This window comes from Triturus cristatus, chromosome 3_2 (genome assembly GCF_964204655.1).
Source record: "Triturus cristatus chromosome 3_2, aTriCri1.1, whole genome shotgun sequence".
Lineage (NCBI taxonomy): Eukaryota > Metazoa > Chordata > Amphibia > Caudata > Salamandridae > Triturus > Triturus cristatus.
Genome location: NC_140584.1, coordinates 1,167,252,653 through 1,167,280,325, shown reverse-complemented (window position 1 = coordinate 1,167,280,325; position 27,673 = coordinate 1,167,252,653). Strand labels below are relative to the sequence as shown.

The following is a 27,673-nucleotide window of genomic DNA, read 5'->3' as shown; positions in this document are numbered from 1 at the left end:
AGTTTAGGTGAGGGCAAAGGGGATTCAAGTCCACACCATCAGCGGCGCAGGGAGGGGCGGGTGCAGGGTGCTCAGGGTGTCGGGAGCCCAATGCTCCTCTCTGGAGGATGTTGGTCGCGGAAAAAGACTGCAGACTGGAGCCAGAAGACTGGATGAAGGGAACCAACGACAGGAGGCTGAAGAGTTGCTGGACACAATCAGTCTGGCCCCTTAGGACTCGGAGCTGCGGGTGCATGGGTTCCTTTCGTGTCTGGTTCTTCTCACCAGTTTCGGTCGCGGTTGGAGGGGATCCTTCAGAATAAAGGCTGGAGGTGTTAAGGCGAAGGTCGGTGGAGGTCGTGCAGTGCTGGAACACAGGTCAGGATCGCCAGGGGACCTTGCTGGAGTATTTGGCCACTCGAACTGTAGCCGTGGGCGTCTGGTGCAGATTGATGATGACTTGCGGTTCCGGCTGGATCTGAAGTCCTGGCGTGGGTTGTTGTTGGACAAATCTGGTGTTCATGGGAGATCCGAGTTCTTTAGGAAGGCAGGACAGGTCCCATTGGTGATTGCTGACTGCAGGACAAGCCGGTTTTAGCTTACAGGGGTTCAGAGCAGGAGACAGGCCGGTAGGGCCAAAGCAGTTGTCATCGCCTCCTCTTCTGCAGCACGGCTCTTCAGTCCTTGTCACATCGAATCTGAAGAGGTAAGTTTCAAGGGTGCCCCTAAAACTAGATTTCGGGACGTTACTGAAGTGTGCAGGGTGGGACCAAATGGGTCCCTTCCCTGGAGTGTCTACACCCTAGTATGCCACCCTCTAGTGGCAGGAGGCATAGGCCTCTTCCTGATTGGAGGGGTCCCCTATCTCCAAGATGGCTTGGACTGAGAGGTGACCTTCACTTCGCCTCCCCCACATAAGGGGTGTGGTTGGCAAAGGTGGGCACACCTCCCTATGTTTTCCCGCCAGTTCTTGCGCCCAAACTGGGGGGGTCGCAACCGGTGGTCACCAGTTGCTGATGTCAGTAAAAGGCTGAGGCCAGCTAAAAAAGGCAGCAGGCCTTTGAAGCTCTCTCCTCAAAGAACCTGCCCATCCTGGGGGAGGAGGCATGACAACTCTGCCCAGGATGTGCTTTTTTTCCAGACTCGGACCGTAGGCTCTCCTCCCAGGGGGTATAGAAACTTGTCTGGTGGTGGCAGATGGCGAGGAACCAGTCGGGAACCACACCAGGTTTGGTCGTTTTTAGGGGGCCATCTCAGATGCCCTGAATGCATTTTTCCTTAAATTCCACACTGGCATCAGTGTGGGTTTAATGTTCTGGCAAGTTTAATACCCACGGGTATAAGTGCGCTATATAAATTGCAATAACATACCAAACTTCCCAGACTTCAGTAAAGGCATCATGGAACTGTGGAGTTCGTGTTGACAAATTCCCAGCCCATGCATTCAAAATGGCTTTTCTGCACTAATAATTTCTGTGAATGGCACAGACACTTTAGGGGCATATTGCTCTTGCAGCTATGCCCTCACCTGGGTATGGTGCACCCTGCCTTTAGGGTTGTAAGGTCTGCTTGAGGGGTAACTTACCCATGCCACAGGCAGTGTTGGTGGTCATGGCACACAGGGTTCTTTTCCAGGGGATACTCAATAATAGTCCTAAGCACTGAATAATCCCTGCCCATGTATGGGACACTGGAGCATATATAAAAATACATATATATGTGTAGACAAACCAGTACAGAGTACTTTCAAAACATACATGTATACTTACAGAAACATGCAGCCTATTATAGTTCCAATATAATATGCCAAAATGACATGGATTTCTCATCTAATGAAAATAATTCCACATATAAATACTGTAATAGAAAAAACATACTCTCCAATAGTGTTCCAAGACAGCCCTTTATTTTCAGAGAGAAAGAAATAGCAGGCAATTAGCCCATAGGCTGCGTAGATGAAGAAAACATCGCAGTATTAAAAAAAAAATGGCACATTGTCTTTTAAGGCTTCCAAGAACCTGGACACTGTGCCTTTAAGACCTCCAGGAGCACCCTGCTCCCATCATGCACCACAGGTGACAGGTCAGAAATTGGTTTATTTTATCTTTATTCGACATTTTTGATTGCTAACTGTTTTCAGTTATTTTCTGACAAATGTTACTGTTTTCTGTCAAATGCCAGCTTTATTCAACAAATGTCCTTCCTGTGGGAAGAAAATGGCAAAATCAGACCCTCTGTGTGCATCGTGTTTGCCATCTTCACAGAACCCAAAGAAATTCTATTATTGCCAGCTATTCTTCAGAAGAACTCTGCATGACAGAGAAGATTAGATTTCATGCTTTGCTGGAGAGAGGAAATTGACATTCTAAAAGTGGCCTTGAGAGCAATCCTGCCTTCAAAGAACCCTCCTCTCAAGAAAAACACAGAACTGCGTTAATCTGCTTCCCCCAGCATCAAAAAGGAAGCAAATTCCTAATTGTTCGCAGTCTCCGTCAAGATAGACGTCGGAAAAATAAGTAATGCATGCAACATCGTCGAGGGACAGATCGACGTCGAAGCAACGAGAACCTCAGTCGCCGAAAAGTCGTTGTTGCGGCATACTCCTTCAGGCTTGTATTTTGGTCCGGAGAGACCCAAGACGACGTCGAAACATCCGTCTACGTCGAGACACCATTCGGTGTCTAGATCTCCACCTCCTTCACGAAGGTCGGCGTCGAGAGGTTCGATGGCGAAGACACTGCCGCAAGCCTACAGTGGTCAGTGTCGAGGACTCCGCTGCCGTCACGACAATCGCTGTTGAGGAGGTCAACATCGAAGGCACCGTAGAAAGTCCATAGACTGTCGACGAAGAGGACTATATCACAGTCCTGTGGACAGTCGATGTCTAAGAAACTGATGTCTAAGACATTCTCGCACAGACGAGAGTCCTCAAGTGTCTCTCCGCAGGAGTGGTCGACGTCTAAGACGGTACATTCCATGTCGTCGGCGAGACCTCGTTCGACGTAGAGGGAGAAAAGCCCTGCAGTCACTTCAGGAGACGTGCCAGAAAAGCAGAGGTCGAGGACCATACGTTTGACGTTGAGGGAAGGGTCCTCCTCCCCTGACATTATCATACAGATTACACCAGAGGGATCTCTAGGTCCGGGAGAGAAGACTCCTCTTGTCAAGCTTTCCCCAAGATGGCTAGAGAGCATACCACACTGGAAGGTTCCACATACAAGTCTGGTTCGGGATTTCTCTAGAACATACACTCCCTCCAGATTCTCTGGTGGACCTCCTCCTACTGCATCCACGAGGGCATCTCCACGCAGGTCCCCGAGCAGGGCTAGATCTGTCAGCTCGACGCTCTCAATCCAGGACACGGGCCATAAGGATCTCGTCCTTCATCCACACCAAAAAGGAGACGAATGTGACAGTCATAGTCCACGTCCTCCAGGTCTTCCATTAGAGACTATTCTCCAACTCGGTCTGCGACACCTCCATCCAGAGTGTCCCCAATTGACGATATAGGCACTTTTAATGAGGTTCTATGCCAGGGTGCCAGCAAACTGAACATTAATATATCTGTACCGACCGTCTGTATATCTCTGTAGAATTTTCGGACTCTGCTACCGTGGGTGCAGATTCCCCACGTATTTCCAAGCCGTACAATGCCCCAGATCAGGATCCGCGTTTCCTTTGATCGGATCCCCCTCCAGACTCAGTCATCGTGGCGGCAGCCAGAAAGGCACATTCAGCGACCACCTCCTCCTCAGTTCCCCCGGAGGACGACAGTAAACACATGGACTCTCTTGGCAATAGAATGTGTAACACTTCGACATCAGTGAAGAAGGCGGCTAGTGCTTCTGCTCTCCTGGGGAGGTATGACAGATCACTCTGGACTCGTTACGGTTCACAGACAAGCTGCTGAAAGATCAGCAAGATTTTCAAGAAATCCTGCAAGAAGGTGGCTTGGTGGCAAACCAAGTTATTAGTGCAGCAGCAGATGCATCAGATCTGGCTGCCCATGGCATCTGCTCTAGACGCTCAGTCTGGCTGCGTCTCACGGGGATGAAACCGAATGCACTGCAGATAATTGTGAATCTCCCTTTCAATGGCTCCACCCTATTTGGATCTTATGCGGGCGATGAGATGTCCAAAATGAAAACTGAGTTGGACACTAAAAGCTGTATGATTAAAAAAAGCGAAAGGAATTTCAACGTGAAGTCCGTCCCTATGACCGTGGCTCCTTCCAGCAGAGGGTTCAAACTCCTCACTGGTCCACTCTGCATCACAATCAACTTTGGTCTCACTACCACCAGAGAAGGCCTGGGAGAGTAAGGGGAGCTGCAAGACAGTCATTTCTACAACGAAGCAACCAGCAAAGCAATGAGCTATGGCTTCCTCCATGCCCCATAACCTCTCTGGAGGGGCGGGAATATTATGTTTCATCTGGAAGAGTGGAAGAAAATAACAAAGGACAAGTGGGTGCTGATTATTGTGAATGGCTATTTGCTCAGATTCAAACTCCATCAGTACTGCTGCGAGAAATTTCTCCCAAAACACAACTTGTTGCAAGCAGAGGCGAGCAGTCTTCAGAAAGATGCCATAGAAACAGTCCCCGTTCCACAATGAAGAGAAGGAATATATTTGTTATTTTCTGGTACAGAAGAGGCCCTACCAGAGAATGCAGACCAATAGTTGACCTTAGGTTTTTTTTTTTAAATTCATCCGCAAAGAATTTCAGATGTTAACGCTGCACCAAATCTTTCCTCATCTACACCAAGGGGACTAGATGTGTTCTATAGACCTACAGGACGCCTACATTCATGTTCCGCTATCAAAAGTATCGGAAATGTCTGCGATTTCAAGTAGCTCACCAGAATTTCCAATTCAAGGTTCTCCTGTTTGGGCTCAAATCAGCTCTCTGAACTTTTTCGAAATGCATGGCAGTAGTAGCAACTTTTCTTCGGAAACAAAGGATATTCATATATTATTACCTGGACGATTAGCTCCTGAAGAGCGCAGCTTCAGAGTCCTCTCTCATACTACCTTCAACTACTGTGCAAGCATGGCCTACAAGTCAACTTCAAAAAGTCGACCCAGAAGATCCACTACCTGGGTGCTTCCCTGGATACCGCAAAGGAAAGCGTGTCTCCTTCGGAGGAGAAGTTACCCTCAATCTGAGAGAAACGTCACAATCTTATTCTTGCTCAGCATCCCACAGTCAGACAGGTGTCATCGCTGCTAGGATCAATGGCATCATGCCTCTTCATCGTACCAAACACCAGGTTAAATGTGTCCTCTGTAGCACTCTCTGGAGGATCAGTGGATGCAGATATCGGGCAGCTGGGAGGACCGTGTTTCTCTCCCCATGTCGGCCAAGGATTCAAACAGATGGAGGATGAAGCGTTCCCATCTACTCAGACAATCGTCACGGATGCTTCCCTCCAAAGCTGGGCGGCTCATATGGGTCCTTTCCAAGTGCAAGGGCTTTGGTCAGAGGCAGAACAAGGATATCACATCAACCTTCTAGAGCTGAGAGCCGTACATCCAGCTCTCAAATCACTGTTCCCTTCTCTCCAGTCTGACTACCTATTGGTTCAACCGGACAACACCACAATAATGCATTATCTGAACAAACCGGGAGGTACCAGGTCGAGACCTCTCTGGAGTCTCAGACCATCTGCAAATGGCTTCTCACTAGAAATTAACCATCTTCTAGGAACTCTCCGCGTCCAAGCAGACACCCTAAGTCGGGACTTTGTCGAAGCTCACGACTGGGTGCTCAACAATGAGGTCACGCTAGACGTTGTCCACCAATGGGAAGTGCCAGACATCGATCTCGTGTGCGGCACCACCCACCACGATCACTGGCACGGTCGATGCATGGCACCAGATAACAGCACTCCTAGGTGTGCTGCTTCTTTACTCCCCTAGACTGCCACTATCTCATCACCCTATTCTCTCCCTATTGCAGGAAAAGGGATTCCTCGACCTATGTAAGAGTGCTCATATTAACACATGGGGAGATCTTTCATGGAACATTCCGCACATTAGAGCATTTCATGCAGGACACAAGACGAACGACTCTGGATGTATTTTTATTTGAGGCTGTGGCAGGGAATGCGGTCGATCCTCCCAGACTTTCCCGGGAACCGGAATGCCTCAAGCCATTGCACCAAATGTTGAGATCTGCTGATAGAAAGCATCTGATGTCTGGTTTATACAACGCAATACGCGTGCACAGAATGGGAATAGATAGCCCGGCCAGGCTACATTGGGGAGAGGAGTTGGGGCGAGACATCACTGATGACCAGTGGCAATATTGCTGCCTCCAGACAGCACAGATATCGGCTAGTAGTAGGCTACGAGTAATACACTATAAGTATCTGCATCGCCTATATTACACGCCGGTGAAGTTATGATGACCGATGCGAAAGATGTAGACAGCCAGGGGCGGGTTTCCTGCACTTAGCTTGGGAATGCATGAGAATACAAGAATACTGGGAGCAGGTGTTTGCGGCGTTGGAGAAAATGGTGGACAGCGAACTAGAGAGGGATCCAATCCTTGCGTTTCTTGGATACACAGCACAGATACCTAAAAAGTCCAGAAAATTTGTAGCTATAGCACTATTACTGGCAAAACGGAAGGTGGCCTGTAGGTGGGGGAAGAGGCCGAGCCCCGAAATTCAAGGAGTGGATAGCAGATCTAATGTACTGCCAAGAACAGACCACCATATATGCTGACTTACCTCAAGCCTCCAAACCCATGGACATATGGGGACCATTTAAAAGGTATCTCCTCTCACACAGTCCCGAGGACGCATCTGCCATGACGCACTTGACAAAGTATTAATAGAAGTGCATTGTAAGCACTTGCTCTTTTTTGTTTTATGTGTCACTGATGGGCCGTGCTTGGTAGGGTGGATGGCAGCCAAAAGGTTTCAATATTCACCAGAAAACGGAGGGGATCTGTTGCTGTTTGTGCATATGCTATATCCCAGGATAGCTCGAACATGAACTTGAGTTACGTTTTCTGGTTACCCTGTGTCATTATTATTCACATATTTGTATTGCTGTGCATAAGATACTGGTCATGAAATGTGCATTGAAAACAGACCAAGACTGACAGTTGCTGTTTTACTGTACCTGATAGGAACATGTATTGCTATGTAATGGTAGAAAATCAAAGTTTTCAACAAAAAAAAAAATTCCGATTGAGCTCAATGTTATGATTGTGTTTAACTTGTGTTGCCTAATGCAACAACTGTAACTATTGCATTTAAGTCTATTGCTTATTGAAAGTATACAACTAGAGCATTTCATTCTGAGAGTATTTTGATACCTACTTGTGGTTCTAATATAAAAGTATCTATTTTATATACAAAACAATTGGCCTAGAGTTCAGTTCTTGAGTGTGAGACCGTTTGCTGACCGAGTGTGTACAACAAATGCTTTACACTGTCCTCTGATACTGCCTTACTGCTTGACCAAGCTACCACTTTAGAGACTAAGGTTATATCTAACTTTAGTCTCTGCCAAACCTCTCGGGCCTGTTGGACTCTGTACACCCTGTACCTTACCTTGGTGCAGTATATACAGAGCCACTTTCTTACAAAATTTACATGTTCATTTTTACGATTTAGAATTTGAGCTGGACTTGGAGGAATGCTTAAATAGTATGAACATTATATTGGTGCTAGAGAGCCACCTTTATTGATCTGGTACTTAATCTTTCAACTACCAGTGCTGTGTATTTTTGGGGAAGTGGAGCTACTGTATTCCTTAGGCATTAGTTTGGAAAAACTGAAAAATAAAATCTCTATCTGACTCCAATCCTTTCCCTCTTTAATTTGTTCTCAGAACATACGTAAAATGGAGTAGTAAATACATATTTTACAGTCTGTCAATTTGTATTGTGGATGGTGTTTTACAAAAGTACTTCTAGATCTAAGCTTGTAATAGTGTCTTAATTAGGGGTTCTGACACCAAACATCTGGATATCATGGATGCCATGATTGGTAGTTTTGTATGCAACTTATTTTTCTTTCATGTTACGTTTTTATATTCCTTTTTGAGGCAAAATTTGACTAGGCTGACTTTGCATCTGTTTAGCATGTGCAACCCACAATCTGTGCTATACAATTTGTATAGTCGATTATACTACAGACAAAGGAGTTTTACTTAAAGAACAGCTGGATGAAATGTAGCACACTTATAACTTCGTGGGGGGGGGAACAGTTTTTTCAGTAGACCTATTAACTCTTAATTTCTACACAAGGGCAATTAAAGGGTAAATCAGTCATTATTTTTGTGTCAATAGCTTTAATTTAGATTGGCTTCCTTATAAATGGAAAAATAGCCAACTCTAATCATGCTTGCAGGAAGGAGCCCTAAAGTGACTTGGAGGTTTTCTTTGCAATTTTTATTTCAAATGTATCCTGGATTCTCTCACACAGGCTGTGGCATTTTAATATTTATGAATTTGAGCAAATTCCCTTTATAGATTAATGCTACAAGTAAATAACTTATCCTTTTTAAGTCTTAGTGGAATCCCGCGTTAACCATTTTTTAACATCTTTGTGCAAACTTTTTTCTTTGAGGTATCATTCTAAAGAAATTGTATAGGTTTACTTCTTTAAACATCTAACTGTCATTATTGCATTAAGTTCTATTTAGCATGGAAAACAAGCTGTTTCTTTCTTGCAGAATGGAGCACTGCCCCATTCCTATCGGCTTATCAGTGTTGTGAGCCACATCGGAAACAGCTCATCTTCTGGTAAGATGCCCAGTTTAAGTAGCCAGTAGTATTGGTATTTCACCCATCTGCCCACCGCATTCTGGTACTAAAGTCACATGAAGTGTTCACATATTTCCGTCTTACAGCACTGATGTATAGCACTCATTTTGTCATAAAATAAATACTAGAATAACTTTTACTTAAATTTTCAGCCCCATTGATATTTTCGCAATATTAAGAGAGGAGAGTCTTGGAGTAGATGCCTTAACACTTTACAAGCTTAGAAGCTAGGCAGACGAGTCTGAAAGTGAAATAACCTTTACCTGGCCTGCCCCTTTTGCAGCTGTTCTTATAACATTTGTACTCTGTCGTCCTTGTAGTGGGAACTGTTTAGTAGAGGGGAAGATGGGAGTGTCTCACCATTAAAGGTTGCTGTAGGACTAAAAATAATAGGAGTCACTTTTATGAATTGCCAGGACATTCAGGCATAAGTGTGGTAAGATGAGAAACTGAATAATACTGCATCTGTGTTTTATCTTGCTGAAAATGTTTATCCACTTAGGTGATCGAAACAGTTAAGTTCATGAGCTGGCATACAGAGTATAACTTGTAGATAGGAGTAGCCTAGATGACAACTAGACAGAATAAGTAATTTAATCAGGACTGTTTTTGTTTTTATTAAACTGTTAACATGGATTCCACCTGTTAAGGGATACAGCAAAATATCCAGTTAGTAGGAGGGTTGCATTGCCTGTTTACCGGTGGATGAAGCCTCGAATGTTTAACTTTGGTCTTCAAAACTCATTAGGCAAAGAATTTGGTTTCAGCAAAAAGATAGACACTTATCTGCTGAATCAAAATTCAGTTTAGTGTGAGACAAAGGTTTCTTTCAGACCAGTTAATAGTTTAAACGCACTAATCTCATTGATACATCCAGCTGCAGATTCCTTACCTTTGAATTTCCCAGGTGGCAGACTGGATCCAGAAGATTTTTTCTTCGAGAAATACCCCTGCGTGGCGGTAGTTTGTCGCTCTGTTCTGCGTGACATCTGCACCGTAGTGATGTCTGTCGCCTATATAGGCACCACTTCTGCGCGCTGACGTCAGTTCTTTACTTTCCACTCAAGCCAGCGCTGATCTGTGAAGGGAGCTACCCTCTTTCACTTTTTGACAGGCTTTTTTTCAGCGTTTTGTCAACCCCTTTCTGGGGTGAAGGCTTCTTTCCAAAATGTCTAAGAAGACTTCTGGTTTAAAACCATGCAGCTCTGGTCACCGTGCCATGTGTGTGACTGACCCGGACCTGGTTTGCTTCTGGTGCCTGGAGTATGACCACGACTTGAAGACGTGCTCCAGCTGCCAGGCCATGGCTCCGAAAGCTTTGAGGGAGTGTTCTCTAAAGTTGCTTGCTGCCTGGCTCTCTGCACCACATTGCTCTCCTTGGAGGGTCTCGTGCACGGTCCCTGTCGAACGTCCAGGCGTCGAGTAGGTCCCTAAAGAAGCATAAACCTAAGGTGGAAGCATGCTTCAACCTCGCCCTGTCAGTTGGCTGATGCGATGGAGGAGTCTTGCATTGTAGACCTTGCCCCACTGAACCTTCGCCTGGGTCAGCTCTGCGCTTCCCTGCCTGTCCGGGAGCCATAGCAATCCCAGCCCACCTTAAGAGGGCTCCATTGGGTTCTGCGCCAGTAGCGCTGGCGCTGATGTCTCTGACCCCCAATGAATCTGGTGATTCGTGCCATTGCGACCTTCCTGAACACCTCGACTCCCAACAGCGCCATCCCCTTTCTGAACCCAGATGAGCTTGGTCAGCGCCTGCCGACACGGCGCTGAATGAACCCTTAGGTTTTGGGTAATTTCCACAGCCTTATTCTGAAGGGCTTGGAATGGAAGATTGGGAGGGGTCACTGGACCCTTGACAAGACCAGTTTTACCAAGAAATGGACTGCCATGAGGAATTGGGTGAGGCTAGTGAACTGCATTTCTCCAGATTCTGGCCTGCTTCTCCCCCTTCCATGGCTGCAGAGGAGGGAGTGTCATACGCTATGGTGGTGCAAAGGGCAGCTGAGCTCCTGGACCTTCGGCTCCCTTCCGTGGCAGTCAAGACTAATATCTTGACAGAGGTCCTGCAGCCAGGTGGTTCCTTTTCAGAACCCTTGCTGCCCTTTAACAAGGTTTTAGCTGATGTCCTCCTGGAAACATGGTCCAGTCCCAGCACAGGGGTACCTGTTAATAGGACAATCGCCTGTTGCCATCACCATGCACCGGGTAGTCCAAATTTTCTCGCCAACCACCCTACCTCCAACAGCTTGGTGATCATGCCTCTACCTCCCATGGTGTTTCCTTCCACACCCCAAGACAGGGAATCCAAAAGTCTGGACAATAGGTGTAAAATGTTTTTCTTCCACCAGCCTTTCATTGTGATCGGTGAACACTGCATGCTTATTGGGCCGTTACTCCCACTCCCTATGGAAAACTGTCGCGAAAATGCTGCCATGGATCCTAGAGGAGGCCAACCCAATTGTTGGCAGGATCCTCCAACTCCACTGCTGGCTTGACGTCCCATCGAACAGGTATGTCCTCCAGATAGACTGAAGCGGCTACTCCCTCCCCTTAGAGACTACCCCTCTCTCCATGCCTCTGTCTTACTACCAGCTGACGCAGGATCCTTATTTTTCTTAAAAGAAGTCCTGACTCTCTTTGCCAAGTAGGCCATAGAGAGGGTTCTGGTGCCAGAAGTAGGCTCTGGTTGCTATTCCCTCTACTTTCTGGTCTTGAAAAAAGACAGGGGCCTAGATCTACGTGCCCTCAACTACTTCCACAAAAAAGTTTAAGATGCTCACATTGGCTCAAGTCCTATCTGTATTTATTTAAGAAAAAAAGAGGGGGGGGGGGGGGTTGAAGACCTGGGAGCTGATAAAGGTCAGGTACCCACACTCCACAGCTTTGATCAAATCGGAAAAAGGGAGGTCACTGTTCCTGAGCGATAAAGATGCGAGAAATGTATCTAGGTTCTGGATAGAGCATTAAGGACAGCCACAAGACAGTTTCTTGTTGCCCACACACACCCCTAGGGACAGCATGCTTCATCGGGCAGGTGCTCCTCGTGCTGGCGCGGTCCTCCAAAGGTTTACTTTAGCGGAGACCTTTTGGCTTTATTACCATGTGTGTCCAAGTGGGGTGGTTTGTAATGTGCGACGAAGTGAGTTAAATGTCAAGGAGATGCGAGATTAACCTTTTAATATATAGACTGCCCTGCCAAGTAAAAAAAAAATACAAGGAAGGTTTGTGCTACTTTTAGGGGTTATAATGTGCCCAAGTAGCTCTGTGTATCTTTAGTGATATAAAATACAGGTCAGCCTGTTTCGTGCCTCTGGTTTCTAAACGATTCATGGTGCTTCTTCAGGGCCAGAAAGGGCTAATCAGCCTACTCCACATTTAAATCATTGAGCGCCCCCCCCCTCTAAAAGGGTGGTACCTAACTTTTTTATGGTTAGTGTTCGTCCAACCTAGTCAGACGGTCTGCTATGCTCATTGGTCAGGGCAGAGGATGCGCACGGCTGCAGGGGTTAAGAAGAGCATCCCGATAGATAAACCTACCCACCTCCTCTGCTTTCCCAGGCCACTTAGTCGCACACTTTACAAACCACCCCACTTGGACACCCTCACACTCAACGGAGCCATCGATCCTCCGATCAGGCTGGCCCTTCGGAAGGATTTTCTGTCGCAGTAGGGGTAGGACGTCCATCCGAACCTGTCCTCTCTATGCCTTATTGCGTGGAGATTGAGTGGCGGCAGTTGATGGCATTAGACGTTCCTCCTGAAGTCTAATATTATTTTGGCAGCCAGGTGTCCCACTACCAAGTTGGTGAACTCCTGCAGAGGCAACAAGTTTGTATTATATTGTACAGAAGTCTACTGACCCTCTTTCTGCTTCCCTATCTGACATTCTACTTTTTATTTTAACCCTTGCCCAGACGGGCTCTGCTCTGGGCACTCTCTCAAAGGGTACCTTTCAAGCCCTGTCTGCCTTTCTGCGGCTGTTGGACCAACCTTCTTGGTTTAAATCTCCCATTGTAGATGGATGTCCCAAAGGCATTGTACATATGTTCCCTCCTTCTCTTTTCATCATTGCGAAGTGTGACTTTAATTTGGTTGTCACCTTTCTAATGTGCGCTCCATTTTAACCTCTGCACAATGGCTCCCTCCGGCTGCTTACTATCACAACAGCCTTTTAAGTGGCAATCTCATCTGCCAGGAGGGTGAGCAAATTGCAGGCTGTTACCAAGCCTTCTTACCTGACCAATCTCCCTGATAAGTTGGTGCTTCGCACTAGGGCCTCTTTCTTACCGAAAGTGGTAACACCTTTCCATCTGAGGCAATCTGTAACCTTGCCCCCTTTGCGCTCATCCGCATTCCTCAAAAGAAGAATGACTCCAGCGCCTGGAACCCAAGAGCGTTGTTCTGTCTTGACCGTACTATAGTTTTCCAGGTGGACGACTAACTCTTCGTTTGATTTGTGGGAGCCAAGAAAGTTTGTGCAGTGCAAAAGAGTACTCTCTCAGGATGGTTCATCCGGCTTTTTTGTCAGAGCATAGCAAATCTTGATGTAGCCTCCTGAAGGCTTAAGAGCTCATTCTACCAGATTGAAAGCTGCACTACAGCTATGCAGTGGGAGTTCCAGTCCAAGACATTTGTCAGACAGGTATGTGGGCATCCCTGCACACTTTTACCAAGCACTACTGCCTGGACAGTCAAGTTTGCAGGACTGGCCTTTTTGGGCACTTTGTCCTGCAGGACTTCCTGGGCCAAACGGGTCTGCAGTCCCTCCCGGGATGGTATTGTTCTGTATCTATTCAAAGGTAAGGAATCTGCAGGTAGATGTTTCTATCATATGGAGAACGTACTTACCTTCGATAACGCCTTATCTGGTAGAGACCTGATCTAGGCGCATATTCCTCACCGACCACCCCATCCTACCTTCTCTGCAGACAGGTTTTTAGGGTCTGGGCTAATCCCATTCAGGGCCCTGGTTATGTAAAACACATCAATATTAGTGCACTTTATGGCTCCTAGCTTGTGGCTTGGAAAGTTGTGAAAAGTAACTGATATCAGTGCATAAGGTTGTGCGTTATAGGAGAACCGGATGGCGCAGACTATTCCGATGTCGCTCTGATCCGATCGCCACCTACTGACGCGCAGGGGTATTACGCTAAAAAAATCTTCCAGATCCAGTCTGACGCCTGGGAAATCCAAAGGTAAGGCCTCCGTGGCTAGATCATGTCTCCACCAGATAAGGTGTTACCGAACTGTAGGTAACTTGTTTTTAGGGTACCCTGATAGAGCATTTGCAGGTCTCCAAATCTCCAGAAGTGAGAGCCAGTAGAAAAGCCATTTTTAATTTAACAAAATCAGCATAGGGTATGTTTAAACTGCAAATGCTGTACATTTAGGGCACAGAGCTCCAAACCTGGATGAGCCCTCTACACATGAAAGAACAGTCTGAAGAATGAATGAAAGTTTTTATAACCAACAGTGTTCCTCAGTAGGCATCATTGTGTAAAGAATAAGAAGCAGAAGTAAAAAGATAACTAAGTCCAAATTAGTGAAGATTAATGAAGATGCCTTGGTAAAAACCGAAATGACACCAGAATAAGCAAATTAGCAAGTTGAGTTTTTTTTTTAAACACATTGTGGTTTTCAATAGTCTGTCAATTGGTTGGTAGCTGGTTCCAAGCCTTAGCCCCTAGAACTAAAAAGGATTTTCCTTCCATACGTGTCAATTTTTTAACATTGTACTGCTGCAAGAATCTTGTAGGATCACGTGGAATGTGGAGATTTAGATCAAGATTTCAGTATACTCTACATTAGGTTTGTTTATTGGCAGTCACCCAGATTGAACGGCTATTATGTAAAGTTTTAAAGTATTATGCATTTCTTTTTGAGGTTTGTTAGTCAAAGTGGAGTGTCCTCTTCACAAAATGTATACTTCAACGGAATGAGTGTACCAGATGAATCAGAGGTTGAATATAGATGTTAAGAGAATTGGCGACAACTTGTCTTTGGATCTAAAAGAGCAGCGTTCCAGGGCCTGACTGCGATCACTCAAGTATGAATCGAAACATCTCAAAGGAGTGCCTCGCAGCCCAATGTCCTATAAACTCTCAACCATAATCTGATCTTTATCCTTTGTCGAACATTTATTTTTATTTAGACAGTATTATATAGCGCTGGCTAGACCCGAATGTATCAAAGCGCTTTACATAAGGTCAACAATGTTACAACAAACAAAACAATTGCACAATACATCAAATATATGTGACACCTTAGAGGGAGAGAAGGAGACGTGGGGGGGAAAGGGGGTGAGGGGGGAGAGAGGGGGGGGGAGAAGGAATGAGAGTCAAGGGGGAAAGTCAGCCCAGAAACCGAGTAGGTTGGTGACGGCACAAGGAGGTAATCCAAAGCCAGTCTCCCCTGTAGCTCGCAAAGTAGCTCCAACTGTCTGGATAGACAGAGGATATAAGGAAAAAGCAACATTGCAGAAATACGATGAGGAGGGGGCATGTGTGAAACAGGGAGACGGAGAAAAACTGTGCCCAAGGTCCGGCTGGGTAGGTGACGGTCAGGGGGTGAACCAAGGCCTATCTCCTCTATAGCTAAACAGAGCAGCTTCTCCGGGCATCGGACATGGTGCATGGACTCGAGATAGAGATAATGTGAGCTCATGGATAGTCAGATTAGTGTGGGTGGTTGGGGGTGGGGGGGGGGGGAGAGCCTAGGTCCAAGAGAATTAGATGTCGTCTTGAGGTCAGGCATAGTCCTGGTAGGGGTTAAGCAAGGAAAAAGATCAGGGGGCGGGGGAGATAGTCACCACTGGCGGCCATGTTTGGGTCGGCCTTCATGGGACCCTTTTCCGAACCATGAGAGTGCGACAGAACTTTGCAGGGAAGGAAGTGCCAGTCTCTTAGTTCTTAAAAAAAAAAAACCAAAAAAAAAATACAGGACCTCCCATGCGCTTGGGAGTAGCGCAGTCTCTGTAAGCGCACTGGGACGCATCTCAAACGCAAAGGAGTGTGGTAAGAGCCGCCATATAGCCTCGCGCTGGGGTGGCGGGGTTGGGGGGGGGACCGCTAACCTCAATCCTAGGCAGCAAGTGTCAACTGTCAACATGAAAGATGACAGATCTATTTGCAGAAGTCCTGTGGAAAAGCTATTGTCTGTTTAACCTGAGGTTATTGAGGTTCTGTGCCAGAACTAAAGTCTGTATGAAACGTATCCAGAAGATTCATTTTTCTAAACGATCTGCCAACCATCTGGCTAGTTATTACTCCCAGAATTTGGTGGGGTATGGGAGCGGCAAGATGCACCTATAATTGAAAGTGCAGAATCCAGAAAATGATTTTTTTAAAATTATATCTGATGGACTTCTAGCTGCAGATTCCTTACCGTAGAATTTTCCCCAGGCATTAAACTGGACCCCTGTATTCCGGTAGGTGGTGGTGTTCGGGTCCGCACTGTTCACGACTGCAGTGATATGCGTGATGCCTATGTCATGTTTCTTTTTGTGCCAGTTAGCGTTTTTTACCCCAACGTTTTCGCAACACTTTTTGAGAATTCATTCTTTTGACAAGTATGTCACCAAAGAAACCTTCGGGTCTCAGACTGTGGCGCCTGATACAGGCAGATGTTTGTGACAGACCCACTCTTTGTCAGTGGTGCTTGGAGGGACCAGGACTGGCATAGTCTGCCATGCCTTGCCCCCCGAAGGCGCTGAGGAAGCATTCCCTCTAGATCCACGCTGCCAGACGTCTGGTGACCCCGCAACGCTCCTGAACCCAGTCATGAGGAACAACGTGGGACCGCACGTGGAGCTGCACCAGATGGTTATCCTCTCAAGCCAAGTTTTCTGGTAAGTCCCACTGCTAAAAAACTTTGTGACCTCACTGGTCTAAATCCTCCCAACTAAGACTTCGAAGGCCATGCACCTCCTATTTGCTTGCCCTGGGTCCGGGAGACTGAATGGTAACATTGAACTTGAAGGATGAGTCTACCATAGAAGTTACCTGCGGGTCACTGTGGGCTAAGAGCTATTTGTTTACTGCACTTTCTTTTGGCCTTACCAGCACCCCTTGGGTGTTCTCCAAGGTGATGGCAGTAGTTGCAGCACATCTGTGGATGTCTGGTTCCAGTCTTCCCCCTTCCTTGATGATGGGCTGTTGAAGGCAAGCTCACTCCGAGCAGTCTTCTTTCACCTCCAGATTATGGTAGACCTTCTGCATTTGCATATACAAATGCTGAAGTCACATCTTACTCGCTCTCAAACGCTCCATCTCATCAGGGCGGTTCTGGACACAGTGCAGTTTCAGAACTATCCTCCCGAGCTGCAAGTTCAGGATATTCAGGCTGTAATACTGATGTTTCAGTCTCTATACTGGATTTCGGTGAGACTTACTGAGGCTGTTGCAGAGGGCACAACATCAGGGAGATCTGAGAGAGCTGCAAAAAACCTGCAGTGGTGGCTGACAGACAGCAATTGAGTCAGGAGCAAACCCCTTTCCCAATCAGTTGACTAGTGACAGATGTGTCACTCTTGGGCTGGGTGGCCATCTGGTAGAGGTGGAGATTAGAAGACTGTTCTCCAGTGGAGTCTGGGCTTCACATCAGTCTGCTGGAGCACCGGATTATCCTGCTGACATTGAACGCCTTTCTTCCTTCGATAGGAGTATGGTTGTTGCAGGTGTTCACGGACAACACCTCTGCCATGTCATACTGCAACAAACTGGGCAGGGTGGGGTCGTGGACCCTTTGTCAAGAGGCCCTGCGTCTCTGGACATGGCTGGACATCCGGTCATATCTCTAGCGGTTCAACACCTGGCTGGCTCTCCAGGGCAGACAATCTCTGGCGCCAATGTCTATTGGATCATGAATGGCATCTCCAACCGCAGATGGTGCAAGGTCTTTCAAGAGTGGGGGCAGCCTTAGATATGTTCGCCTCTGCTGAGAATGTACATTGTCCACAGTTCTGCATGCATGAGTTTCCAAGGCGGCTCTTGCTTGGGCAAGTTTTGCTTGGAGTGGAGCTCAAGCCTCCTGTATGCCTTTCCACCCATACCACTCCTGCCCAGAGCTCTCAAGAAGATCGGGAATGACCGGGCCCAAATCATCCTTGTGGCTCTAGACTAGGCTCAGAGTTTAGTACCCCGAGCTGTTGAGCATGGACATTGATCCGCCAATCAGGTTGCCCCTTTGAGGGAAACCTCTGTTGCAGCAGTAGGGGATGAATCTCGACCAAAAGATGTCAACGCTCCTCCTTCATGAGTGGAGATTGAGTAGCGACAGTTGACAGCTTTCGACCTTCTGCCTGTAGTCTGCACTGTTATCTTAGCAGCCAGGTGTCCCTCTACCAAGACTGTACGCCTGCTGTTGGGGCAAGTTTGTGGCATGGTGTGCAGAGAAACTGGTTCACTCTTTATGCTCTCCTTTCTCAGGTCCTTCTCTTTATCCTTTATCTTGCCCAGCAGAGCTCTGCTCTAGTGACCCTGAGGAGCTATCTTTCTACTATGTCAGCCTTTCTGCGGTTGCCTGATCATTTATCCTTTTTCTAATCCCCTATTGTAAATAGGTTCTTGAAAGTTTGCCAATAGGTTTTCATGTTAGCCCTTCACTAGCCTCAGTGGACCTTAATCTCAACTTTACTGATGTGTGCTCTTGGAGCCATTGCACAATTGCCCTCTCAGGCTCTTTACAGTCCAGATGGCCTTTCTAGCCTCTGCCAGGGGGGTTTGTGAACTTCAGGCTTTTTCATCCAACCCTCTGTACCTAAAAATCTACCCTGACAAGCTGGTTCTTTGCACTAGAGCTTCCTTTCTGTCGAAAGTTGGCACTCCTTTTCATGTAGGCCAGTCCCTCACCCTGCCTACTTTTTATGCTCTGCCACATCCATCCAAGGAAAAGGAATGACTTCACCGCCTAAACCCAAAAAGGGCGTTGTCGTTCTACCATGACTGCACAAAAGAGTTCTAGGTGGACGACCAACACTTTGTGGGGAATGTCGGAGAGAAGGTAAAGGGCCGCTCAGAATCGGAACCTCTCCCGATAGTGCTCTCCTTTAAAATCTGCTACACATTGGCCAAGAAACAACCCCGCAGGCTTGCTTGCTCATTCCACCATAGCTACAGTGGAGTTCCGGTCCTGGACATCTGTCAGGCAGCAACGTGGGTGTCTCTGCACAAGTTTACCAAGCACTGCTTCCTGGACACTCCGGTACATGGGATGGGCATTTTGCCTGTTCGGTCCTGCAGGACTTGTGTGAAATTGTTTTGTAGAGCCACCTCTGGGGAGGTGTTGGCTAAAGTAAGTAATCTGCTGCTGGAAATGTATCAAATGAACTAGTTACTTACCTTCGGTAAGGCCTTATCTGATAGACTCTATCTAGCAGCGGATTCCCTACTGAGCCACTGATCCTTCTTGGTCTGCCAAAGGATTTCTAGGGATAGAGTTTTCCCTTTTTAGGGCCCTAGTTTTCCACACTAGTAGTGAGTTCTTCTTGGCTCCATGCTCCTGCCGTGAAAAGTCCTGAAAAAGTGCAGTCAGAGCGCTGGGGTGGCTCCTATATACGCACCGTGAACATTACTTCTGATGACGTCACATGGAGACGAACAATGCCACCTGCCTCTGCCCTAGATAGCAGTGCTGATGACTAAGTATTCTGGGGTTGTTGGCCGCTTGCTGGTCAACTACACCACGTGGCACATGCGGGCTCTGCAGTTGTACCTCAAATTCCAGTGGGTGCAACATCAGGGCAATCTGTCAGATTGTATCCAGGTTTTGGGTCAGTGGCAGGCCTTTTGCCTTACTCAACCCTGAAATGACTGTCATTGATTCTTCACTGCTGGGTTGTGGAGGCCATCTGGGAACAGGTAGACATCAGAGGCGCCTGGTCTTGTAGTGAGGGCTGCGATTTAGATACATACATTGCTGTGTTGGCATAAGCGCGTTCGATGTTAGAAAGCCATCTTGCCACTTTTGCTGCTTTTGCACATGACACTACAGATGCATGTTATTATTTGAAAACTGCTTGCTCGCCTTTTCTTCACATGAGAACTGTCTGTTCACATCTTGAGCCGTGCGCGGCGACCTTGGTCTGAACATTGTGTAAAGAAACAGTCTGGGTCGCCAGACAATGCATGTTTTTGAGTTCAGGTTGATCGGCCCACTATTTAGCCATAACACGCACACAGCTGCAAATACATGAGTCGTGAGCTTTTAATATTGCAGTCTGCATGCCTTAAACACACATTCTGAAGAAGAGCTTTCCCAGGAGCTGAGCACACCTGATCCTGTGACGTGATTCAGCTAAGCTGATCTTTACGGTATGGGGTTCCCCATTCAAGCCTAGAGACCTTTTATTAGTATAATATTAGTTTACTAGCGAAAGGAAGGTGGCTGTATTCCACTGTCATTTGTAATATGATCTCTCCTTTCATTTTCTATGGTATTGTAACAATGCTGATGGTTTTGATTTTAATCATTTGTCTGCCTATGTTAGCCAAAGTACTGCATCTTAGGACACGTAGTTTATAAAATAAACTCTTTAAACTTTACCGTGTCTCTGATTACTCTTGTTGTGGACTGATATGAGAATAACGAAAAGGTATTTGATTTCCACTATTCCTGAGAGTACTGTAAGTCGCTTGTTCTGGGTTGTCTATACATTGGGACCTCTGATAAAATACGGATAACGAATGGGACACTGATGCTGGTCGGATAGGGGTTCTGGGTTCTGAGGTGAGTTTTTGGTACACCACAATTTATTGAGGTCCTGGTTTCCTGAGCATAGTTCTGTGCATGAGCAGAATCCCTGCAACAGTCTCTGGCGAAGACTTCACCTCATATGAGTCTGTTGAGGGCGAATTGCTTCGTGTTTAAGGCCTTCCTATCTACCTTCAAAGGAAGGCTGGGTCAGGTGCTCTCGGACAACACTGCCTTGTTTTACTGCGACAAACATGACGATAGAGGATTATGTGCCCTGTCGGGAGGCTCTGTACCTCTGGAAGTGGCTGGACCACAAAGGTATTTTTTTTGTGATAAACCGCCTGGCAGGATCTTTTAACGCCAAAGCAAACACATAGATGCAGGGACTTGGCAGATCATGAATGGTGGTTGCATTGAGATGTGTTTCCCATAGTGAAGTGATTATCATCGGTGCACCTAAAGTGTGGCACTCTTCTCAAGGTAAACTAATGCTCATCAATTATTTCTGTTGGAATTAGTAGCCCCCTACATATTTCTAGTGCCTCACATCTGGATATACATGATTTCTCCAAGAATTTCTACATGGCCAGTGGTGCTGCCACTCTGGATTCTGGGAACACTTTCCCTCTAAGTAGTGCCCTCGTGTTGCGGATCAGTGAATCTGCAACATGGCATAACCTTCCATCGGATTATCCAGACAAACCATTGTAACAAATACTTCTCCAGGGATGGGGTTTTCACATGGATCTTAAAGTACAGAGCACACATAATCTAAGAAAGGTGGTTTACCACATCAACCTTCTGCAATTTAGAATGTTCCATGTGGCAGTCAAGTTGCTACAAGCTGTGAATAAAAACTCACTGCTTCTGCAAATCAGCAAAGTGACTGCAATCTAGAACTTAAAAGTGCTAAGAATTGCGTGTTCTAGACCAGTCGCTCTGGAATGGCTCCTAGCCAGAAACCTGTAAATTACAGATGAACAACTCCAAGGTGCTCCAAAAATGGATTTGGACTTTTGGCAGTAGAACATTCCATGAAATAGTGGGTTCTGCAATACAAGGTACTACGGTCTAGAGGATTGGAGATTTTGTCAGGTAAACCTCTTTGCTAACAAACAAATGCTCAAACTTCACCTCCATTGGTGCCAATAGGGAAGGGGAATTACCTTTTAATAGAAAGGCGAGGGACTTTTTTTTTAATGCTTTTCCTCCAGTATTCTCAATCCTAATTAAACTATGCTTCTAAAGAGATGTTCCTCACTGGTGGCTCACCAACCTTCTATATCTGTTAAAGGGGTTATGTAAGAGGCTCCCGTGCAGGCTGAGTCTCCTGCATAGGTCTACGGTCAGATCATCCACACTGCCCTCCAATCCATAGAAGCTTAGTATTGTGCTCTGTAAAGTAATGTACTCTCCTTTTGAGCCAATGCATTCAAGAGGACGACCGGCAGGAGAATGTGGTACTGAGACCTCCGGAGTCAGCATTTTTTCTGTTGCTATTTTGGTTCTGCACCCAGACCGCAACATCTATCACCCCCATATGTGGAGAATCAAATGCGGGACCTGCCTGTAGAAGTAGTAGCCGTTATCTTGGCAACCAAACGCCTGTCTATTAAACCTAAATACGCTGGGCAAAGTTTTGTGAGGACTGGTTAGTCTGATTGACTATTTCTGGCCAAGTTATGAGTTGCTGTTTTTGTCGCTAGCCAGGCAAGGTCTACCCCTTTGATGTTTTTAAGTTATCCTGGTCAAGTGTGGTTTAAGTCACCTGCACTAATGCATTTCCTTAAAGGGCATTCAGAAGTTTTTTCCTATTCTTTATTATGCCACGGGGGCTCCTTAATTTGGTTCTCACTTTTTTGATGTGCACACCTTTAGAAGGAATTCTGTGGCTGTTGATCGCTGTGACTGTGTTCCTTATTGCTGTTACTTCTGTGCTGTCAGTGAACTGCAGGTGCTGTCTGTGCAACCACTGTCCTTTCCTCACGAATTGGTGCTGTGGACTTGAGGTTTCCTTTCTGTTTGTTTTTCTTATCTTAATTGAGTTCCAGTGAAATAAACCAGATCAGCCACTTGCCAGTTACATGCATTTGGTGGTGGGGGGGGGGGGGGAGACTTACAATAATGGGGTTGTGCTTCCTTTCTGTTGAGTGGTGTCACCCTTCCATGAGACTGTGTAAAGCTTCCTGCTTTTTTCTTCTCTGCCACATCCTTCTGAGAAGGAGTAGAAGACTTAGGTGTTTTTTTTATTTACTGACTAATGAGAAGTTGGTTGTTAACCAGGCTTTTGTGAAATTTGCTGAGGCTAACAAAGGAAGGACAGGTTATAAGGGGATCATCTTTAGTTGGATAATTCTGTGCCCAACAAAATTGTTATGAACAAGTCTCCTGAGTGTCTTTGGGATCATTACACCAGAGCCAAGGGTAGGCCATTGGCTAGGGGTGTTTGCATGTCTGCCAGGCTGCAACTTGAGCATCTGTCCACATCTTCAGCAGACATTACTCTCCAGTCTGCAGAGAGGACCATTTTGTTTGGTCAGTTCTGTAGGGCTTCCTGGTGTAAGTCCACTCTGACAACCTTCCACCTTTTGGGATGTAGTACCTTGAGATCTCTTCAAAATGCGAAGCATCCATCAGAATGACGAGTTACTTTCTTAGTTTCAGATTCTTCACATGCCAACAGTGAGTGGCAACCGCCCAGGTCACTCATTAGTATGCCATCACCAGGTTGCAAGACTTGGCCTCCTGTGCTAGTGAATGATGGTCACAGTTGGCCGGGTTGTGAAGGTACCACAATCTATTCTGAGTGGTACAAAGACAAAAACGCCCAAGACCAATTTCTTCTCCCCAGTTTCTCATAAGATTCCAATTCCACTACTTAAAAGGGTCTCTAGTGGGGTTGCATTGTAGAGCACAGGTAAATCCACACTACTTCATGGCACATAATGAACACTGTATGTATGGTTACTAGGTGGATCCACATGGCCACAAAATGACCCATCCTTGGCTTGTCTGCCATATATCCTTGCTTTTAACTAAAGTGCACATGGGCTAGAGCTCCCAAATGCTTTGAGCTTTTAAACCATAACCCAAAGCTAGAATACTGTGACCTTGTTTGCATGGAATCTTCTGGTAACCTTAACGATACAAAAGAGGTTGGGAAGGGTGGTTAGTCAGATGGGGTACACAGGCACTTACAGGTCTTGACATTGCAGACCTTTTTCTGTCTGCCATGATAAACTGAGGAAAACAATCGATGAGAAGGAAACACAACTTGGTACCAAGTCTATAAACTATTTGTCACCAAGCTCATCCATTTGTGGGGATCCTTTTGAGCCACCAAAGGCTGTACCTTAGCCTATGGTTGCTTCTTTTTGTTGTTTTCCTTAATTTTACAGATATTGAGCAGGATTTGAATCTTCCAGTTACTTTTCTTTTCCTACTGATGACCTTTGCATCACACACTAGGCTTCTGCTCCTGACTTCTTGACTGGATATCGGTCCCTCATTTTTCCTATATTCATATGCCTTCTGCTGTTTTCTGTAAGACATGTCAAACGTATACATTTGTGCACCATATAACACCATCAATATTGCTAGGAAAAATGTGCACATTCAGTTGCATTCATGTGAAGGGTTCATTCTGTCATTGTCACCCCTCTACAAAATCTGTTTACTCATTTGTATTCTGATGATTGGTGGAGTACATTGATCTTCTCAAGGTACATCTGTCAGATGTGTTGTGCTTGCCTTAGCCAAGCAAGGTTGTGCACAGTTGGAGGTTACGTCCAGAAGAGGACACTGTCTAGGTGCTTTGGTCTCTGCATTAACTGCTCTGCTCTTTGTAAGTAGGAAACTCCAGAAGATGTTGGAGCCCATTCCACCAGGGAGAAAGCAACTTCTTCAGCATTTTCCAGGTGTATCCCTAGTTTGGACATATGCCAGACTGCTATGTGGGCTTTGATCCACACTTTTACCAAACATTGTTTAGACTCAGAAGTCCGGGTGGATTGCCATTTTGCAGTATCTGTGCTGCAGGATTTTCTGGTGTGACCATCTCCTCATACATCACCTGTGAAGAGTATTGCTGTGGCATTGATTCCTACGGCTAGGAATCTGATAGAAGATAGGATTTTCCATCAGGACAACCTGTTTTGCAGCATTAAACTTTTCTGGATTCACATGCTGTTCATTATTCTAAACCAAAGGGGTTGATGGACGGAGTGTTGAACATTGCAAGCACTCGCCCCCAGTCAACTGATCTGGGTTTAATTGAATAGTGTACACCGGTGGTATTTGTTTTAGGTAAAGGCGCCACAGAGAAAGTTCACATATATAGTTGTCCAGAACTAAGTAATCGATGGTGCTAAAAGGTGAGAAGAACCACCCTACTTCCCAGAATCATGGGCCTTGACCCTGTACAATAGAAAACAATCCTTAGCACACGTAATGATTATAAATGCCAATACGTATAGCGTGTTTCCACATAATCTTCAATCAAATGTACATAAGAATGAATTTGTCTTTCTTCTTCTTGGTTGTTCTTTTATTAATTGCAAGTCTTCTGTTATTCATAACAGCCACAAGCCAACACGTGTTTCGTCGCTACTAGGGAATGTTGTCCCGTGACTTTCAAGGCTATTTCCTGCTTGATTGTAGCATTTAATAGGTGGTGATAATTCCAAACGGCCAATGGTTTCTGGTGTGGCGGCGTCGCACGTAACAGGAATCTGTAATCCTGTCCTTGTATATTCAGTTTACCTTTCAGTGCTTATTCGACTGGTAAGGTAGTCCAAACGTGACGCCTGTCCATAATTAATGCCGAGTGCGCCTCGGATTCTTGTTACGTGTGACGCCGCCACACCAGAAACCATTGGCGGTTTGGAATTATCAATCAACCAGGAAATAGCCTTGAAAAAGTCGCGGGACAACATTCCCTAGTAGCGACGAAACACGTGTTGGCTTGTGGCTGTTATGAATAACAGAGAAGACTTGCAATTAATAAAAGAACAACCAAGAAGTAGAAAGACAAATTCATTCTTATGTACATTTGATTGAAGCTTATGTGGAAACACGCTATACGTATTGGCATTTATAATTATTACGTGTGCTAAGGATTGTTTACTATTGATCTGGGTTTAATCCATCATAATTCTTTAGCCCACTCCACCACCCCAGCTCAGACATGGCCATATGCAAATCAGTCTGACCCTGTGCCTCATGGGAACAGTCCAGCCCGAACTGCCAAGCCATGTCTTCCCTGGACCGGAAACGAGCATCCTGGGACCGGTTTCGGGTTCATAACCCTCATCAGCCAGGCTATCTTGAATCCAGTGGCAAAGTGAGCAAGGGACCCACGTCTGGGCATACCCTGCCAACTTAGGGCGAACAAAGTGATACCAAAGGGGATGATGGACGGAGCGCTTGAGCAAATCAAACTCACCCCCAGTCAACTGATCTGGGTTTAATCCATCATTCTTTAGTTCACTCCACCACCCCAGTTCAGACATGGCCATATGCAAATCAGTCTGACCCTGTGCCTCATGGGAACAGTCCAGCCCGAACTGCCAATGTGCCATATATGGCATGGTTCGGCCTGGGGATGAGCAAAGCCTGCCCTTTCTCCACATTTAATGCAGCACAATGTGTCCCTTAACCCATAGTGTAATAGGCGGGCTGGTGTGTAATACACTCTGATAAGATATTTATAAATGTATCAGCCGGTGTCGGCTGTTCAGGAATATCGTTTTGACAACAGAAGAGCAATAAGTCCATTGCTTATCATTGATTACTATACCAAACTCCTTTTGCCATTCCAGCCTATTTTTAGTGTCTCCTGGAAGCCCCGTGTCGTGGTAGCTTGCGTACAGTTTCACATTGAGGCTTTCGTGAGTTGCAGTCTGCAGCAGATAAGTCAGGGCCGGCAACTATAGAGTTTCCTTCAAACCTACCCCTAAAAACCGAAGCATCGTTTGATGCGCTCTAAAATACTGAAACAAAGCTATCAAAGTGTGTCCTCCTGCACATGCACCTGTTCCAAGCTGTGTAGCACTCCATCCCGAAAGGAGTCACCCATGTGCCTCAAATAAAAACCCTTGTAGTACTTCCCCCCCCCCCCCCCCCCCCCCCCGCCCTCCTGTCATGCCCCAAGGGGAACCACATACAACATTCCATCTGAAGCTCAGCCATCCTCTTAGTGCGGCACATTTTATCAGAAGGGTAGGCACCTCATTCTCACGCAGGAAGCTCCTCCTGTAATTCTTCCAACAAGCTTTCCCAGTCTGCTGCTACGGGAATCTTGCGCAGCCCTTGAGCCTCTTACTGCCTTAGCGCTACCGATTCGGCCCTACCCCACTTAAGTGTCGCTGAATGCCAGTGTCCCAACCCGAGCAGCGTGGTGACTTTCAAGTGCATGGCAATCAATCAATGAACCATCAGCATTGCCATGTCTATGAAGCGATTTGTGGCGCTCCCAATACTCCACTCGCCATGGTATAGAGGTCGACATGACCTGTAATGACAGCCAGCGCGTCCAAGACCGAATGCCACAATATAGTGGGGCAGTTCCATTACATATGTGCCATATCCGCATCTGGTTCTTGACACCACTAACAATACAAAGCACATCCAAATATTCTATGAAGCCTCGATAGGCCCTGTATAGGATTGTTTTGGATGTATTGAAATGTGGCATTGTGGGAAACTTTGCACGGGTGAAGAAGTGCCCTTGACACTCATTCCTAATGTGTCAAGTCTCGGCCTAAATACCTTTCCCAGCTCCTGCGGATCACCAATAAGGGGTCCTGTATGGTGTGTGATAGCTGACTCGGCGTTTCATCATACGGAAGTTGTCCCGAATGAGTACTGTAGCGCTTTTATTATAATACATTAATACTGAATGGTTTTAGTGTTGCGTAAAAAGGGCATGATCCTTTAGGAAAAAAAATATTTTTTATTACCGAAGGTGTGTGAAAGCAAATTGGACACCCTTTTTCTTAGTAAGTTCTTGTTACTCGGAACATGTTTTTAAGAGTGTCACAGCGCAATATGATGTCTGACTTCAGCAAAGCATTACTGAAAGTATGAGCTATTGCCATTCCAATAATATTAGCAACGCCAATAGCTCAAACTTTCACTAATGCGAGACCTATTGCATTGCAAATGCTTGTTTAAAGTGGCTGTGTGGCAGGACTGCTTTTAAAAAGTTAATTGTTCCCAAAT

At 46.1% G+C, this 27,673-nt stretch overlaps 1 protein-coding gene across 1 annotated transcript in view; it reads left to right on the top strand.

The window, feature by feature from the left end:
* USP37 (ubiquitin specific peptidase 37) overlaps positions 1-27,673 on the top strand; it is a 345,091-nt gene that overhangs the window by 304,378 nt on the left and 13,040 nt on the right. Inside the window, exon 22 of the mRNA XM_085650037.1 lies at positions 8,671-8,740. Coding sequence (XP_085506163.1) covers positions 8,671-8,740 — 70 coding nt within the window. The remainder of the gene's footprint in view (positions 1-8,670; positions 8,741-27,673) is intronic.